General features: G+C 46.7%; 1 protein-coding gene across 4 annotated transcripts in view; it reads left to right on the top strand.

Moving 5' to 3' along the window:
- Nucleotides 1-17,196, top strand: part of Lhcgr (luteinizing hormone/choriogonadotropin receptor) — a 58,787-nt gene that overhangs the window by 35,707 nt on the left and 5,884 nt on the right. For all 4 annotated transcript variants that reach the window (XM_052746538.1, XM_052746537.1, XM_052746539.1 and 1 more), the window contains 4 exons: nucleotides 3,530-3,598; nucleotides 6,430-6,504; nucleotides 8,429-8,614; nucleotides 11,760-11,840. In XM_052746538.1, the coding sequence (XP_052602498.1) occupies nucleotides 3,530-3,598; nucleotides 6,430-6,504; nucleotides 8,429-8,614; nucleotides 11,760-11,840 (411 nt within the window). The remainder of the gene's footprint in view (nucleotides 1-3,529; nucleotides 3,599-6,429; nucleotides 6,505-8,428; nucleotides 8,615-11,759; nucleotides 11,841-17,196) is intronic.

Raw genomic sequence — 17,196 nt, 5'->3', positions numbered from 1 at the left:
TAACGAGAGACCTCCCTGCTCCAATTATGGGGCTAGAGGCCACTGCATTGGTTGTGTTCCAAAACCTACTTCTTTTTTTTTCTTTTCTTTTCTTTTTTTTTGGTTTTTCAAGACAGGGTTTCTCTGTGTAGCTTTGTACCTTTCCTGGGACTCACTTGGTAGCCCAGGCTGGCCTCGAACTCACAGAGATCCTTCTGGCTCTGCCTCCCGAGTGCTGGGATTAAAGGCGTGCGCCACCACTGCCCGGCTCCAAAATCTACTTCTAAGTGATTGACATATGTTTACACACAACAGCTTTATAGGATTGACACTGTTATTATCATCCCAGTTTTTGGATGAAGAAATTGAGGCGTGAGAGGTTAAGCAAATTACCCAAAGTAATTCAGCTTGTAAGAATTGGAGTGTGATTGAAGCCCAGGCACTTGGGTTCGATACCTACAGACTGAACCACAAAGCCACATAGGCAGCATTGGCTTGAGGAATCCAGAGAAAAGTGACAAGATCTTAACATGTATCAAAATTGAAATCACAGGATACAGAGATGGTCAGCAGTTAAGGCTGCTCTTCCAGAAGACCAGGGTTCATTCCCAGCACTCAACACACAACCATCTTTAGCTCCAGTTCCAGGGGATCTGCTGCTCTCTTCTGGACTCTGTGGGTACCAGGCATACATACATGCAGACAAAATAATCATATACACAAAAAAAAGTTAAAAAAATTAAGATAAGGGTTAGCAAACCGTAGGAAAGGGGAAAGGGCTTCCAGGTAACTACAAACAGCTCTGCTTTGCTGAAACATCGGGAAGGCTTTGTCTTGATCTGTCCGAGATGCAACTCTGTCACTTTGAGTAGAGGAAATGGTAGAAAGACTAGACTGTGGACTCAGTGTTGAGCAAAAAACCTACGTGATTGGCCCTGTGGAAAAGACCCATCACACTGCGATATACCCTGGGACGGGGTTTCCCAGTCAGGTGCAGTGGGGCTGGGCTGCACATGCAGGGGACCGAGTCTCCATTTCTGAGAATTAAGCTCACGTGATTCTGCTTAGGTGCATTGGTACATGCTTCGACAAATACTGGCCTAGATGACCCTGCAAACTTTGATTTCAGAGCTACTCAGAGGAAACAGAGGTGTGACTCTTTCCTGGAAAAGAGTTATCTGTAAGGGAACCCCCACCACGAGAGGAGATGGACAAAGAACAATATTCTAAGTATTAACACGTCTTAAAAGCTCCCGTGGGATTCAGCTGCCGAGAAAGCTGTATGTAATTACCCAAAATGACAGGTCTGAAAGGACCTGTCCTCTTATATTTTACACTAGAAAATGGTGGGGGAAACTGTTGGAAAATGGTATCCAACGATCTAATATAGGTCATAGGCACTCCTGTGTGCATCTGTATACAGAAAAGAAGCCCAGAAGTTAGGGAGGCCTCTCTTTACCATGGATGCCAAAGCTGATGGCTCCTATTAGGTCCCTGGAGCATTTAAGGCTCCACGTTTAGCAGGGAAGTAGGGACTAAATACGGTGTATTTGTTGTATACATTATGGAACATGGTGCAATATTTATATCCACAGCATATACCAATCAGAGCAGGGTAATTAGCATTTTCATCTCTTCGTTGCTTCTCTGTGTTTGGAGTCTCTGTGTTCCCTCTTCATCAGTTTTGATTTTGAACTCAATCTCATGAGGAGGCCGCAGGGATTATTTTGTAATCTCTAATTTAGATTTCCTGAGTTTCACAGTTGAAACGTCATACTTCAGCACGGATGCCACCGCTGTTTATTTGATGCTTCATCAAAGGTTTGCTGTGGTTGGTGGGAAGGAATGACACACCCCCGCACTACATACATGAACATGCAGCAGGAGGTGGATGTCCATGCTGGCCTGAATTAACAAAGACCGGAGAAACCCTAAGGATTTCTCTGTGGTAGGAACAAGTGTCTCAGAGCAGGTATCTGTACCATTTTCCAAGTTACCCACTCACATATCTGCCAATGCTAGGCAGGAAGCCAAAGTCTTGCAGACAGGGTGAGCTCAGTCACATCACACCATGGCCCTTTCTCATTCGGGAGTTATTTCACGGCTCGCAAAGAGCTTTCACAGATATGGACATGTAGAAGGGTGACTCTCAAACACGTCTGGTTATGACTCAGAAGAAGATCTCTCCCATGGACTCATTCAAATATTCATCAAATTCATTTAGCACATTTATTGTCAGGCTCTGAATTCCAACAATTGCTCAGGATACAGGAAAGTCTGCAATGGATGCCATGGTTTGAAATTCTTGTTGTCGTGACATTATGCTCTGCTAAAAGAGGCCAGCCAGGAATAAGGAAGGCATTTTGGGTTACATGGTGATAAAGCTAGAAAATAAAGACATCAGGGAAGGCCAATAGGAAGAGTTGGAAAGGAGGGACTGGAATTTTGAACAGGAAGACCACGCTGAGGCTTATGTGGCATTGAACCCAGCCTGTTAGGAGAAGGGTGAGTACATCTTAAGGTTATGGGGACTGGAGAGAAAAACAGTCAGCCAAACGGATGTACTGAAAGAAGCCTCAAGCAGTGTTCTCTGGTACAGTCCTCATCACCTTCCTTGTCTGAGCCCATGTCCTTCCTTCCTTGTAGGATGAAGGGGTTCTAAGTAAACCTTCCTAGGCTCCTTACTGGCTCTGGCACTTCCAGAGTGGCTGGAAGCTAGAGTCTCTTAGTTCTCAGTCTGAGCAGGTGTGTGTATGCATGACTGTGTGCATGTATGTGCCTTGCATGTATGGGGGGGGGTTATAGATACCGTATATAATGGTGGAACAAAATTTGATAAACATCCATACCCTATCTGCTCACAGTGCACTCCAACACTTCTCCCTTGCTCAACCCCATTTCACTTTTTTAAATGCTGGTGGCACTCAACTACATTGATTTCACTACCCACTAATGGGGCTTAAAGAACTGTTTACAGACATTTAGATCTTTGGGGCTACGGAGCCAGCTTTGGCATAAAAAAAAATTAAAAAAAACAAACAAACATGAGCACACACACACAAAGAAATAAAGAGCAGGTAACTCGGCCCCAGAGCTTTGCTCAACAGTCCCCACAGCCCACAGCACCCAGGGATCCACAGAGGCTTTCTGAGCCAGTCTGGCATCTCAGCCTTGAATCCCAGCTCTGCCCCTGCTCCCAGGAACCATGAGCCCAACCGCACCAACGCTTGCCTTTCTTATCACTATAACGGAAGCAACAGCCACAAGAAGCAAATGAGAAGATGGCATGCCAGGGCTGGTCAAGTACCCGGCACCTAGTAAATGTTTTATGAATTGGTAGTGGTGATGGGGGAGGAGAAGAAAAACAGAGTAGAAAGAAGAGCTTCACCCCACGCGCCTCCAGAGTCCAGAACGGTGGAGACCCAGCTAGCTGTTCTGAATGCCAGTGGTTATCTTAGCAGTAAATGTCACAGGAGGGAAGGCGTCTGCTTCCAAACTGCGCTCTGTCAGCTCCTTCCCATCCCTAAACCCTCTCTCCTCCCTCCTCCAGCAAACTGTATGGAAATGGATTTGAAGAAGTACAAAGCCATGCATTCAATGGGACGACGCTAATCTCGCTGTAAGTATATGCTTATTTCCCTGGCTCATGAATAAAAATGAAGTATTACTCTGGCTACCAGATCACATTCAATCTTCAGCAACTAAGTCAGGGCAAAAATAAACTTTCAAGTGGCTAGTCCTCCGAGTTGCACGAGGGTTACTAGGCAACCGGCTGGCTGGAAACCCCAGAGCACCCTGATTTCAAAGACAGAAACAGCTTCCATGCATCGAAGTTGACAGTTTGCTGAAATATTCAACACCCGACTTTGTGCCTCCTCCATCTCGCCGCTCTCCTCTCTAGCCTCCTTGTACAGGCTGATGGTGTGGCAGAGGAGGAATATTTCAGAAAGAGACTTTTCCCCAGACCCCACTGCAGGGAAATGGGGTGACACCATTTAGCAGCCTAATCAGCCACAGCGGCTTCACTTGCCCACCTCCCTCCTGCTCTCCACAGGAAAGGGAGCTCTGGTTCTTCCCCACTTCAGTCCAGCACCCTGCCTGCCGTGGCCCCCCACCCCCCACCCCTGTACCAGCCTCTGACTCAGGGGACTCATCCTAAGGATGGCTCCCTTCATTGCTCTCTACCGCCCCTCCCCACGGCCATCCTCAGGAATGGTGGTAAGTTTACATGTTGGTGGGGATGTGTGGTCCATCACAATGCAGGATGAGGCTCAACAGTCATGAACAGCAAAACCTACGAGCACCTGGAAAGCTAAACTGAAGATAAAGTTAATGAAAACAAACAGCAAGGCTTTGAAAATGAATGAGTTAGTAGTCAGTGAGGTAGCACGGAGTGTGAAGAGGCTTGTCCCCGAGCCTGACTACCTGATGGAGGGAACTGACTCCCCAAAGTTGTCCTCTGACCTACACACACACACACACACACACACACACACACACACACACACACCCCCGCAGCATGGCCGTGTTTTCTCTCACATATAGATAAGTAGATAGATAGATAGATAGATAGATAGATAGATAGATAGATAGATAATAGATAGGTAAATGAATGGATGATAGATAGATAGATAGATAGATAGATAGATAGATAGACAGATAGATAGATAGGCAGGCAGATAGATAGATGATAGATAGATAAATAGAAAAGTGAATAAATAAATGTAACAAAAAATATTTATAAAATTGTGTGAAGCATGATTCACAAACGCATGAAGAATCACCTCAGGATTGTTAAGGCAGACTCCTGAGGCCCACCTCTACTGGCTTTGTCTTGGGGGATCTCAAAAGCACTGAGAATTTGCACATTCACCAAGCTCCCAGCAACCCTGATATGTCAAGGTCTGAGGTGAAGTAGCTTTGGTCTATATAATATGCTGATAATTTTAACTATGGATCTTAAACCAAGGAGCTTGCTGTGCTGATACCATGCTGTAGAGTTTCACAGCTTAGGGGAGGCCTCCGGGTCCCTATAGCTGGCTCTGAACTCCAGAGCACTATTTATCAACTTGTGTCACCTTGAACAAGTTAACACTGCCCACAGTGTCCTCATTCATAAAGCAAAGGGGCCAGTAGATTGATTGTGAGGATTGGCCCAACAACATGAACGGGTCTACTTTGCACCCTTAGTGCTTGGTACAGGGCCTGGTACTCAGTAAGTGCTCCTGGATTAAGTTTATTCCATGATTCATGTGAATGGGTGAATAAAGATTTTTATGCACTCAGCTTAGGGTCTAGATCCTACCAAGTACTGAAGAAGTGGGAGTTGTATAAGCATTGTCCTCATGGAGGGGACTTGCACATTATCTTGTTGACTTGATAGTTGCATGAAATTCATTAGCAAGCACTCCAAGATTAGGTCAGAAGCATGGCAGCCTCTCTGGTCCACTCTCAGATGTCTCATTCCATTATTCACTCAACAAACCACAGCTCTACTGAAGGGGCTGCACTATCTTCCAGAGGAGAAGAAGGCGAGAAAGCTGTGTGCTGAAGGGTTTACCCACAGAGATTCACAGCACAGGAAACGGCAGCTCCAAACGGTGTGCGAACTGTACCTAACTCCTAACTCAAGCAGAAGGCAGTGTGATGAGCTTGCCCTGAGTGCAAGCAAGTCCTCCAGGATTTCAGAGGCAGGAGAAGGTGTTACGGAGCACAGGGCGTCGGGGTGCAGGGGGTGCAGGCTTTGCGCCAGGCTGATGTGAACAGGCAAAGGTAGAACTGTGTCCCAGGCAGAAGCCCCAAGATGAGATGAGAAGCCTCACAGATGAGATGTGTTCAGATTGGCAGATATCAGAACTTTTGGAATGTGAGGGTCAAAGCAAGAATGTTCCTCCTTTAGCAGAAAGGACAGAGGCTGGAGGAGCAGGGCAAGGCTGAGGTAGAGATGCTGGGGTCTTCCCAAGAGAGATGGGGCTGGAAGTCAAGGAATCAGACAACATTCCACTTGGAAGGAGCCTTACTCTTGTTCGGTATGTGGCTTTTGACAAATTCTGAGGCCTCCAAGGTCGCAGTAACTCAGAGAATGATAAGGCACAGGCTGCACTTTCACCCAGTAGCCTTGGACTTGGGGAGAAGCATTTCAATCCTGCGCCAGCTGCCTGGTGGCAAGTTCTTACAAATCCAACAGGAGGGGCTGAATCCATTAAGTCCCAGGACAAAGGGTTCCACCAAGTGGGGGGGGGGGGGGGCAAACAAGTGACACCAAATACAGACACCTGCAATCTCACAATGTCACTGAGGACTCGCGGTTTCCATCCCGTGGTCTACCCCTCCCTTTTCCCTTCTGCCCCACCACACCATGCACGCAGCCCAGTTTGAGCATGTGTGTACGCAGTTATGGAGGTTGATGTGAAGGGCAAACGTGACTAAGGAAGCCGTCTTTCCACACAGGGAGCTAAAAGAAAACATCTACCTGGAGAAGATGCACAGTAGAGCCTTCCAGGGAGCCACAGGGCCCAGCATCCTGTAAGTACAGTGCAGCCTCCCTTCCCCACACAGTGCACCCTAACAAACCTGTCTAGCAGCCAGTCACATCACAGGCAGTGGCAGCCTGCAGGCTGCCAGCATCTATAGCTGAAAAGGACCAGAAGGGTCACTGCCTATGATGAAGCTCCATATCTGTAGGGGGGTAGCAGCAGGTTTGGTGCCTCTGAGGGAAGATTGTGCTCACCTCTCATCTGCTGAGGGCCCCTCTGGTTGTACAGCATAACTCCAGTCTCCATGTGTTGTTGCTATTGCTGTGTGTGTTTGAGTGTCTAGCTTCTCTGTTAATTTAATTTCCCCCATTTTATTAGGATATAGGCATAGTGGATTATAGCTTACCATCATGGTCTCATTTGATCTCGGTAAAAAGCCTGTGTCCAAATAAGATATTACTAACTCCTAGCAAAAAAAAAAAAAAGACTTAAACATGTAAATTTGAGGGACCATAATTCAACCAGTAATGTCAAACAGGGTGTGGACTCTCGGGTGGCCCCCCCACCTCGAACCCACTCAGAGAATCCATTCTGACCTGGTCCACCCCCAGCTCTCGGCTAGCCGTGGCTGAGATGCAACAGGCGGGTTCTTCCTACAACAGTGCAAGGTGTGAGCCTTCAGCCCTCCATGAGCAGGGGTTCGCTTCAAGGGCTCGTTCAAAGAGGAGCTTCTCCAACCAAGGCGGAGAGAACTTCAGGACTGTGGGTGAAAGCACCCCCACTTGGAAGGCGGTTTAGTAACGTGACCTTTTCTCAAAATCACAATAGTAGGTTCCATTCTAGGGCTGTTGGCTTCCCCGGCCACGTGAGGCACTAATTTTAAATGCAGCCATTCAAAAAAGTAAACAACAGCAACCTCCTCCACGCCTGAGGAGAGTCTCGAACCTGATCACTAACTATCCATAAGACTCTACAGCAGAACAGAGCACGGGCTTCCTAAGCCAGCAGGTACACAGAAGCAGGAAGGGGTCTTAGAGCCCTTGCCTCCGGGGTCCCTCAGGAACCTGGACCGCGTACCCTGTACCCACCCCCTCACACTCACCCTTCCCACCATCACTCTGACCCCTCCTTGTGCTGGGCCTGAGCCTCACCTGGGGGCAGACTGCTGAAGAGGATGTGCTGCCCGGAAAGGTTTGGGCGTTAGCCACTTAGAAGACGAGCAGGACTTTAAAACTAAAACTCCCACCAACGCCCTCTTCCTGAAATTTTGTACATCTGGGGTTTTCTTAGATTTTTTTGCCTCGAGTCTAGTAAAGCCAAGGAGCTTTGTTTAAAGGCCCGAAGTTGTGCTGGCTTGGCGTGATGTTTGCTTGCTGTGGATAGACACATCCAACTGGTTATTAGAGCGAGCGCATGTGCTCTGCTTCCCGGGTGGATGATGGCCAATGCCACATGCAGCTCTTAATAAGGGTGGTCCGCCTGCACGTTATGAGAACCTCCCCTGCAGCGCCTGATCAATCAAAGACCGAGGCATCAAAGCTCTGAGTATTTCCCCCTAGGGCAGAACACAAAAGTTGATGTCACCAGGTGCCTGCTTACCTTAGAAAGCAAGCAGTCGGTTTTCGGTTTTCGTAAAATTGGGAGAGGACAGGAGGGGGGAAGGGGTGCAGGGTAGACAGAAAGAGGGGGAGAGGAGGGAGTCAGGGTAGAAAGGAGAGAGCAGAGAGAAATTCTAGTGGCCTTATGGAAGGTCCAAGGTGTCACACGCAACCTCGAATACAACAGTGGGGTACCCCCGAGATGAAAATCCCAGAACAGTCCTTTGGAAGGCAGATCATGATGAGGGTAACTGAAATGGAGACTTAAAGGAAAAGGAAAATGGAGGAAAGGATCTCTCAGCCCAGAGAGGAGGATTGCTGAATGAAATGTGTGAAATCAGTCGATAAAAGGCCTTTCTCCCCTTTGCGGTTCAGGGATATTTCTTCCACCAAATTGCAGGCCCTGCCGAGCCACGGGCTGGAGTCCATTCAGACCCTCATCGCTACCTCATCCTACTCACTGAGAACACTGCCCTCCAGAGAAAAATTCACCAGCCTCCTGGTTGCCACGCTGACTTACCCCAGCCATTGCTGCGCCTTCAGGAATTTGCCAAAGAAAGAGTAAGTGAAAAGCGAGGGCGAATGCACCTGCTGTGGAGAAGCTGGGACCTACATCCAGCCCCGTGGTCCACAGCGCCCTGTCCTGTATGGGCTGCTGCTCTCCCAGCCAACCCTGCAGTCATGGAGTGGCTTTTAGACAGACAGGAAGAAAATGAGCTGCCCCTCATCCTGAGCAACTGCCAAACAGTTAAAGCACCTCTGCAGCCATAGAAACACCCAGTGTCAAAAAACAAAAACAAACAAAAAACAGCCTGTTCTAATTCTTAGCAGAAAACATCACTTACCCAATTAATCTTGAATTTAAAATTGTCAGAGTACTACCTGGTTTTGTTTGGGGTTTGGTTTGGTTTCTTAACTATTTGTCTCCCGCTGAAAGCAAAGTCCACTTCTGAACAGACACCTTGCTCCGACAGATTGGCTGGGGAGCAATCAAAAGGCGCAGGAGCTCCTGGCTGCTCTGTGGCCAGCAGGGGGCGTCTGACTGCTTCACTGCCCTCGAGGCTGGGGGTGGGGGTGCGGTGGGGTGAGAGGAGTGAAGGGGGCAGGATTTCATTTTGTCCAGAGCTCTCTGGCCCAGAGGCGTCATTCCGCATCACGACCCAGTAAGTGTCACATGTATGAAAGAAAAAGCCAAGGGCCAACTTTTTAAATGTGTGATGGAGGCATGTGACACTTCCTGCTCTCTCACTCCTGTGTCTCAGGCTTGTTTGTTTTCACCCCAAGCCTCGATGTGTTCTATTGTTTTCCTAACCCACTCTTGGGTCACAGCTCCCAGTGGGGAAAAACCAGTGCTCTGAAGAGTCACTACGGCAGCCTGCAGAGAGGTGCTCAATCAATTAATTAGATAAAGCTCTGCAGGAGCAACACTGGCTTTGTTTGGAATTAACCTTTTTATAGCTGATCAACTAACTAGCCTGTATTTTTGTGCCTTCAGTATGTCGACTCGGTTCTCCCTAAAGATTTGAGGCAGTGGAGAAGGCAAAAACATTTGCTGTGTTTAAACATCTACACCACTTGGGGAGGGGTGGGTGGTGGTGAGGATCTCACTCTGTGTAGCTCTAGCTGTCTTGGAGCTCACTATATAGACCAGGCTGGCATCAAACTCACAGAGATCCACTTGCCTACGCCTCCAGGGTGCTGGGATTAAAGGCGTGCGCCACCATGCCTGGCTCAAGCTCTACTCAAGCTCTACCCCATTAACTGAGCTTCAGAGGACTTAAACTGAGCAGCAGCCATGTTCCAGGGTACCAGGTTTGAAGATAAAAAGATGCAGAGTCATCTCCGCCCTCACAGAGTGGACAGGCAACATAAAAGAGTAGGAACGCTTGTGTTAGCAGATGTTGTAACAGAACAGAGAAGGGGGCAGGATGTTCCAGGGATGTAGGGGTGTGTCTAGGGCTCGTGGGAGACTTCCTAAGGGAGATGACCTCTGCTGAGCCTTGCAGGGAAGGCTTGGGGAAAGCATGCCAAGACGGACTGACTCGTGCGAAGGCGTGGGGCAAGAGACACTAGAAGATGAGTGACATTCAAAAATCCAGCACAGGAAGATGTAGGCACGTAGAGGAAGATGAGTCAGGAGAAGAAGCCCAGGGAGTGGTGGGCCATGGTGGGCTTTGAGTATCAGCCCTAGATAGGGAGAGGATGAGGAGCTTCAAGGGCATCAAAAGGAGAATATGCAAATTTGCTTTTAGGAACTCTCAGTAGAGTGGCAGAATGAAGGAGGGGCCAAAGGTGGCGAGTCGAAGAGAGAGTCAGCAGACAGGGATGATGCTGAGGACAGGGCTGGTTCTGGTCACCTACTTACACTCCTCAAATTACTGACCTGTGACTATTCAGTTCAAGACCTTTTTGTTCCAGAAGGCGGAAAAGACTACCTCTAAGTAGAAAAAGGGTTATGGAATTATGACTATCTGAGCTTGGTGTGAATGCCATCACTCACAGGCTGTCCTGACTGAGCTTGGAAACTTCCACTAATAATTCACAGGTACTTCTGTGACTATAAATCCCAAAGCCTTACAGGCCAGTGAAGATGGAGAGTTGAAACTGGGTCTGTGGGATTTTGGTGCAAACTAAGGCTCCCTGTAGATGATGCACACGGCTGCCTGGGTAGAACTCTCTAAGACGTTCTTGGTTAACTGTGAAGACAGAATGGCTATCATGCAGTATTATCATTTGAAGGCCAAGTTCCTGTTGACTCTGGACTTGTCTACATACCTACAGGATCTCTGTCAAATACTGAGCCAGAACTACCCCACTACATACTCACACGGGGTTGGAGAAACTCTGTCCAAGTTTATAAACTTATAATAGTACCTAGAATAACAAGATGATTAGTCTTTGAAAGGCCATTGGGTTAAATCATTCTGACATCATGCCCCATCTTTCTACATTTATACACAATCATTCCTACGAGGACTTGTTTCCTCGATGCTGGATAATAAGAGCACAAAGAAATGTCCACTTCGGGCCACCTCATCTCTCATCCTCCTCAAGGGAGATTGAGGCACTCACAGCAGCTCCCATACCCTCATCCCTTATTTTTGAACCTCCCTTAGGCCTTGTCCCTAAGTACCACTTCTTCTATCTCCTTATCATGTTCCCCTTTTCCTAAGCCAAACTTCCCCGAGGGAAGACAGAAGAGAAGGGAATATCAAAAGCTAAAGGCCTAAAATACACAACGGGCACACCCAGCCCCACAGAATCCTGACAGGAAGACTTCCAGTTACAATTCAAAGCTATGAATGCCAAGTAGTTAATCAAGGCCAATGGGAGGGAGAAGAATTGGTGAGGAGCACGCTTGAATATGCCACAAAAAGGAGCTTTTTATAAGCACTGAAAAACCCATGATTCAAAACCACAAATTTACGTGGGTTCCCCCTCCCTCCTGAGCCCACACAAAACACTTAGCATTCAGAAGCATTTTCTCTAAGCTGGAGACAGGCTAAGGACAATGCAGGGGGCTCTACTCTCTCCTCAGGAAGCATTTCAGTCAGGACAATGGTGCACCCACCGAGGGTGGGCTAGGTAAAGAATGTGGATGAGTAAGACATAAATAGACATGATCGGGTCCAAGGATCAAATGCTCAACGGCTTGTTTTTCTTTTCTTTTCTTTTTTTTTTTTTTTTTCTACCTCTTCTCTTTCAGACAGAATTTTTCATTTTCCATTTTTGAAAACTTTTCCAAACAATGTGAAAGCACAGTAAAGAAACCAAATAATGAAACGCTGTAAGTATTTGCGTGCAGATGCTTGGGAAGCTGCATCTTGTTCAGTGGGCACCTTATTGTTATTGGCGGCGGCGATTTTCTTTTGATAAAAGTCTTGGTGAGTGGATGTTTGCAAGGTGTTTTTCTAGAGTTTAAAAGGGGAATATTTTTTCTTTGCAAGCAGCAGCGAGTTGTACGTGTTATCTTAGCTGTTTTTTTTAAAGAAGTCAAACGAAATGAAAAGGTCTCTTTTAAGAGTGTAACGAAGTTGTTACTGTATGCATTAATGTATATGAAGCTGCAGTTTATTTCAGACATCTGGGTGTCACCGAGGGCTACTCTAAATAAGGGCTTCATCTGAAGTGACTGTCACCACTCGTATTCCACAAAAGCAAACTGACTGCAGACACAGCTTCTAAAGGCAGGTACTTCCCTTCAAAGACAGACCCCTGTGGCCCTGGGTGTGGTATCATTCTTTCATGATGTGTGTTCCTGTTTGTGTGGATGCACATACATGTGCTTCCATGGGAGGCCAGAGGGCACCTTGAATGTCATTTCTCAGGAGCCGTCCACTTTGTGTTTTCGAGACAGGGTCTCTCCCTGAGACCTAGAGCTCACCAGTTAGGCTAAGCTGACTGGCCAGGAGCTGCAGGGACCCTCTCGTCTCCACTGTCCCAGTCCTGGGGTTTTTACAAGGATTCTAGGGATCCAGCTCAGGTCCTCATGCTTGAGGAGAAAGCATTTTACCAACGGCGCCATCTCCCCGGCCCCCTTAACATTAATCTTAATGTCATCATTACCATGCACTAGATGGCAGCTACATGTCTATTCTACTGACTGATTCTAACATTTTTCCTGCTTTAAATGCTGACTGCCCTGGCATTTCACTTACCTTCAATTGTAAAAGAGCATGCCTCAGAAGACAAGCCCCCATGTCCCTAAGCCACATTTATTATCATTCCCCCCATGTGCCCTGGAGGACTACAAAACCAGATGTCCTTCTGAGACACTCTGCAAATCTCTTCTACTTCCTCATGTCCCCTTCCTACCAATCTCAGAGTACGGTGGGGGCGATCTCAGTGTGATGGGGAGGTCGGACCTGAGGTCATCTCAAAGTTGCATGTGACCCTTGGCGGTAATGTTCTTGAAGCACAGAGTTTGACATGTACCTTTTCGAGGACAATGGTTTTAGACAACACTTATGCTTTCTGGGACATCTTTCCTTCTCAATGGGGAGTGATAGAAATGAGACTTGACTTTCAGAACCAGAGTGAAGGGCATTGTCGCAGCATCACGCAGGATGGACGCCAGCCTGTCACCTCTCCCTTTCTTTCCTTTGAGTTGCTACTATCTAGCCTATAATATCACGCTTCCCTCCTTGTGTCCCAGTCTCCTTCCACAGCATACTTTTGCAGCCATGAGGCTTTATACTCAGAAACAGAAAACCATTTCTAATTACATTCTGTTGGGGTACCACGAGTGGTTATGGGGACAGACTCAACCCACCCTTGGCAACCGCCAGCAACCCTGTCCTGGCCTTTCCCAAACGAGCATCATCTTTGAGTTTACTATGGTAATGCTGCTTTGGGACAAGGCTCCAAAGTGTAGCTCACACTCTTCAAACCACCTGAGTTAATACACAATTGAAGTTGCATTGCTCCCCTTGGAAACATTTATTTTTTAAACATAGGGATTCCCATAGCCTGGGGTTGGCCTCAAACAATGTAGTCGAAAATTACCTTGAACCTCTGCTCCTCGTGTTCTGGGATTCCAGGCATGCACTCTCCTATCCAGTCTGTTTGGTGCTGGGTACTGACTCCAGGGCCCCATGCCCACTAGCTGAGCGCTTACCAGCTGAGCTCTGTCACCAGCCCCGGACAGCTCTTTTTTGCTAAAGGCAAAGCTCCACCAGAAAGTCCTTCTAAAGCCATCCCCTGAGCCTTAGCTGTTCTTCCCAAGAAAACCTAGTGTCCTCACCACTGTGGCTGACCCCACTACCCTCCTCAAATCCCCGTATTTCCTCATTCGCTCTCGGTTGTTGCTGGAGCACTCACTGCTTCTGCCTCCTAAGCCAAGATTCCTAAGCCCCTGAGTCCGTTCACACTCCCTGACATGGCCACCAGAACCTGCCTTGTTAGTAGGCGTGACACTGCCCTCGGGAGCCAGCTCAGGAGAAAATCTGCCAGATACATGCCTGGTAGGGCAAAAAGACCAAGGAGGGAGGAGGGAGGAGGGAGGAGGGAGGGACATGCAGGACCCCTTACTTACATGTGTTCAGAATCCTTACAAGTTTTAAATTAGCACCTCAAACAGAGGTGGTGATTTGATAAGGAGAAGAGTAAAAGAAATCACGACAACAATGGCTGGAATATTTTTATCCAGTTTTGAGCTACTATTTTGTAGGAGGCAGCTACAGAACCTGCTTGGAGTGTAGACTCCTGGGCTCTGTGCCTCTAGATTTTGATCCGCATTTTAAACAAGCCCCTTGGTGGTTCCGATAGACATTGATCCACCCGACCACACTTTGGAAACCACTGACTGAAAGATGATCAAGATTTCGAAGCTTAGGATGTGAGGGCCAAATCCTGACACTGTCCCCACAAAGGACCTCGGCATATCCCCACCTTATTTAATCTTGGTTTCCTTTCTAACAACATAAGGAATTCAATCAGATGATTTCTAAGCACCAGTATTAAGAAGAATCCTTAATAATTCGTTATAACCATCTTCTCCTGGAGAACTAACAGGATGTAGTTATATTGATGTCTATGATGTAAAAACTAAGTGTGTTGCTTTAAAGTTATTTAATAATAAAACAGATAAGGTTCCCTTGCTGTCCTTTGTGTGGCCACAACCCTTCCCCGTCTCTAGCATTTTCATGTCTTTAAAAAAAAAAATCTACATATACCCTCCAGTACTGAAGGCCTCAGATATATTCTCATCAACTAAGTGAATTAGGTACAACTTCAAGTATAGAACATGAAGGTTTTGAGAATAGGGAAAAATACTTTTTTTTTTCTGAGACAGGGTTTCTCTGTGTAGCTTTGTGCCTTTCCTGGAACTCACTCTGTAGACCAGGCTGGCCTTGAACTCACAGAGATCCACCTGCCTCTGCCTTCCGAGTGCTGGGATTAAAGTTGTGTGCCACCACCGCCCGGCTGGGAAAGATACTTTTAAAAATATATTTTAAATTAATTCTTTGGGAATTTCATATAATGTGTTTTGATCATATTCACACCCACTCCTCCCCTGAAATCTTCCTACATCAACCTCCCATCTCCCCACCTCTCCTAACTTCATGCCCTTTTCTTCTTTTTTTAATAACTTACTAAGTCCAGTATGTGCTGTCCACACACTCATAGGTATGGGGCTGTTCACTGGAGGCATGATTGGCCCACCAGGAGCCGCACTCTTAAAGAACACTGACTCTCCCTTCCCCAGAAGCTGGTAACTGAATAGATCCTCAGGAGTCTGGGCTTATGTGCTTCTTGCCACTCCATATAGGATTACTAACTGCCTTGATCTTATGTAGATCTTATCCAGGCAACCACAGCTGCTGTGAGTTCAGAACGATAGCCATCCTGCAAGATCCAGAAGACACTCACTGCTCATCCTGGTCCTCTGCAAGCTCTGCCTCGTAAAATCTTTCCATCTCCTCTTCCATGATGGCTTCTGAGTCTTGGGGTTGGGGGTGGATAGATGTCTGTTTTGTGGCTAAGCACTCCACTAACACTTAGTCTCTGACCTTTGACCAATTGTACGTTTCTGCATTAATCACCATTCACAGCACAAAGCAACTTCTTGAATGAAGACTGAAAGCTGCACTAATCTATGGGCAAGGAGACTGGATTTTTTTATCAAGAATTTTTTTATTCATTTTACATACAAAAGGCGATTGAATTTAAAGGACAGTCTGATACTGTGTCCACTTAGAAAAATACTAATAGTAGGATCACCCCTGTGGCCTGTAAGCCCCACAACCATAAGCTCCTAGCCAGATTTATAGTACCGGCTTGTATTTCCTCTTGTAGAGTAGACCTTAAATTCAATCAGAGGTTTGTTACCCCTCTAACATTTGAACCACTGTTGCATCCATGGGTTTATCTTTCCACACAGGTCATTACTGTACATCACAGGGTACACAGATGACTTATTTTCTCCTCTCAGCCTACATAGCACCTTCTAGTACTTTGAAAACTGGCCAGTATTGAGAAAGCTAGCCTCATCCTTCCTAGTGAGGGAAAGATACTTTTAACGAGAGAGACTCTAAGGTGAAATACATACTTGCAATGGTCTTTGCAGAAAATGGCACCCATTTCTCCAACTCCCAAAATTAGCAGCTTATGAAAAAAGTCAAAACTCACTGAGCCCACATCCATTATCAAATACATGCTCAAGGTTCTTACGCCCCAGGGTTTCCTAGTCGAGATTTATTCTCTCCACAAAAAAAATATTGAATGGAACCAAAACTCTGCTAGACACCATGACTTTAGAAGTAAGCTCTTGATCTTGGTAAAGTCCTTGTCTTACAAGCATGAATATCCGAGCTTGATTCCCAGAACCCACATTTTGAAATAGAAAGAAGAAAGACAGCCAAATGTGGTCATGTAAGCTCGCAGTGCTGGAGAGTCAGAGACAGGCCAGCCAGCCTAGTCTGCTTGTAAGTTCCAGGCCCCATCTCAACAAACAAAGGTGGACAGTTGCCGGAGGAATGGCATCCATGGTTCTCCTCTGCCCTACATACACACACACACACACACACACACACACACACACACACACACACCAAAATTAAGAGACAGCCAAGAAGGATGGTGCATACCTATAATCCAACACTTGGGAGGTAAGATCAAGAGTTTAAGGCCAGCCTTAGCTATATAGCAAGTTTAAGGCCAGCCTAGGCTACATGGGATCCTATCTCAAAAACCTAAGAGAATATTAAACAAGATAAACACACATCATTACTTACTGGCAATATGTTTTGATAACTAAGTGCAACTCTAGCAGAAAGGGAGGATAATAAACTCTTTGGAGAACAGGACCAAGAATGCCTTCCTTGAGGAACTTGTCTCTCACGATGAGGGAGAATTTTCCAGAGAGATGAAGAAAAGAAAGAACATTTCCAGAAGCAGGCCGAAGCCTTGAGGCTCAACAAAAGGAGTGTGCATTTTATCCCATAGATGATGGGGACATGCAGAAGGGCTGAGTTAGATAAGTAGAATTCAGACTTCTGTTTAGGAAAGGCCATTCCAGGAGGCTGGAATGGAAAGAGCTAAAACTGAATAAAGGTGTCAAGAAAAAAAAAATCAATAGAAGTGCCCCTTTGAGAGAGTGTGGATGTGAGCCCAGGAATCTCTGGGGTGTGTCACCAGCAACA

This window comes from Peromyscus californicus, unplaced genomic scaffold, assembly GCF_007827085.1.
Source record: "Peromyscus californicus insignis strain IS unplaced genomic scaffold, ASM782708v3 Scaffold_1__1_contigs__length_55948999, whole genome shotgun sequence".
In the NCBI taxonomy this organism is placed as follows: domain Eukaryota; kingdom Metazoa; phylum Chordata; class Mammalia; order Rodentia; family Cricetidae; genus Peromyscus; species Peromyscus californicus.
The sequence above is the reverse complement of the archived record's forward strand: the minus strand, read 5'-3'. Positions and strand labels throughout refer to the sequence as shown.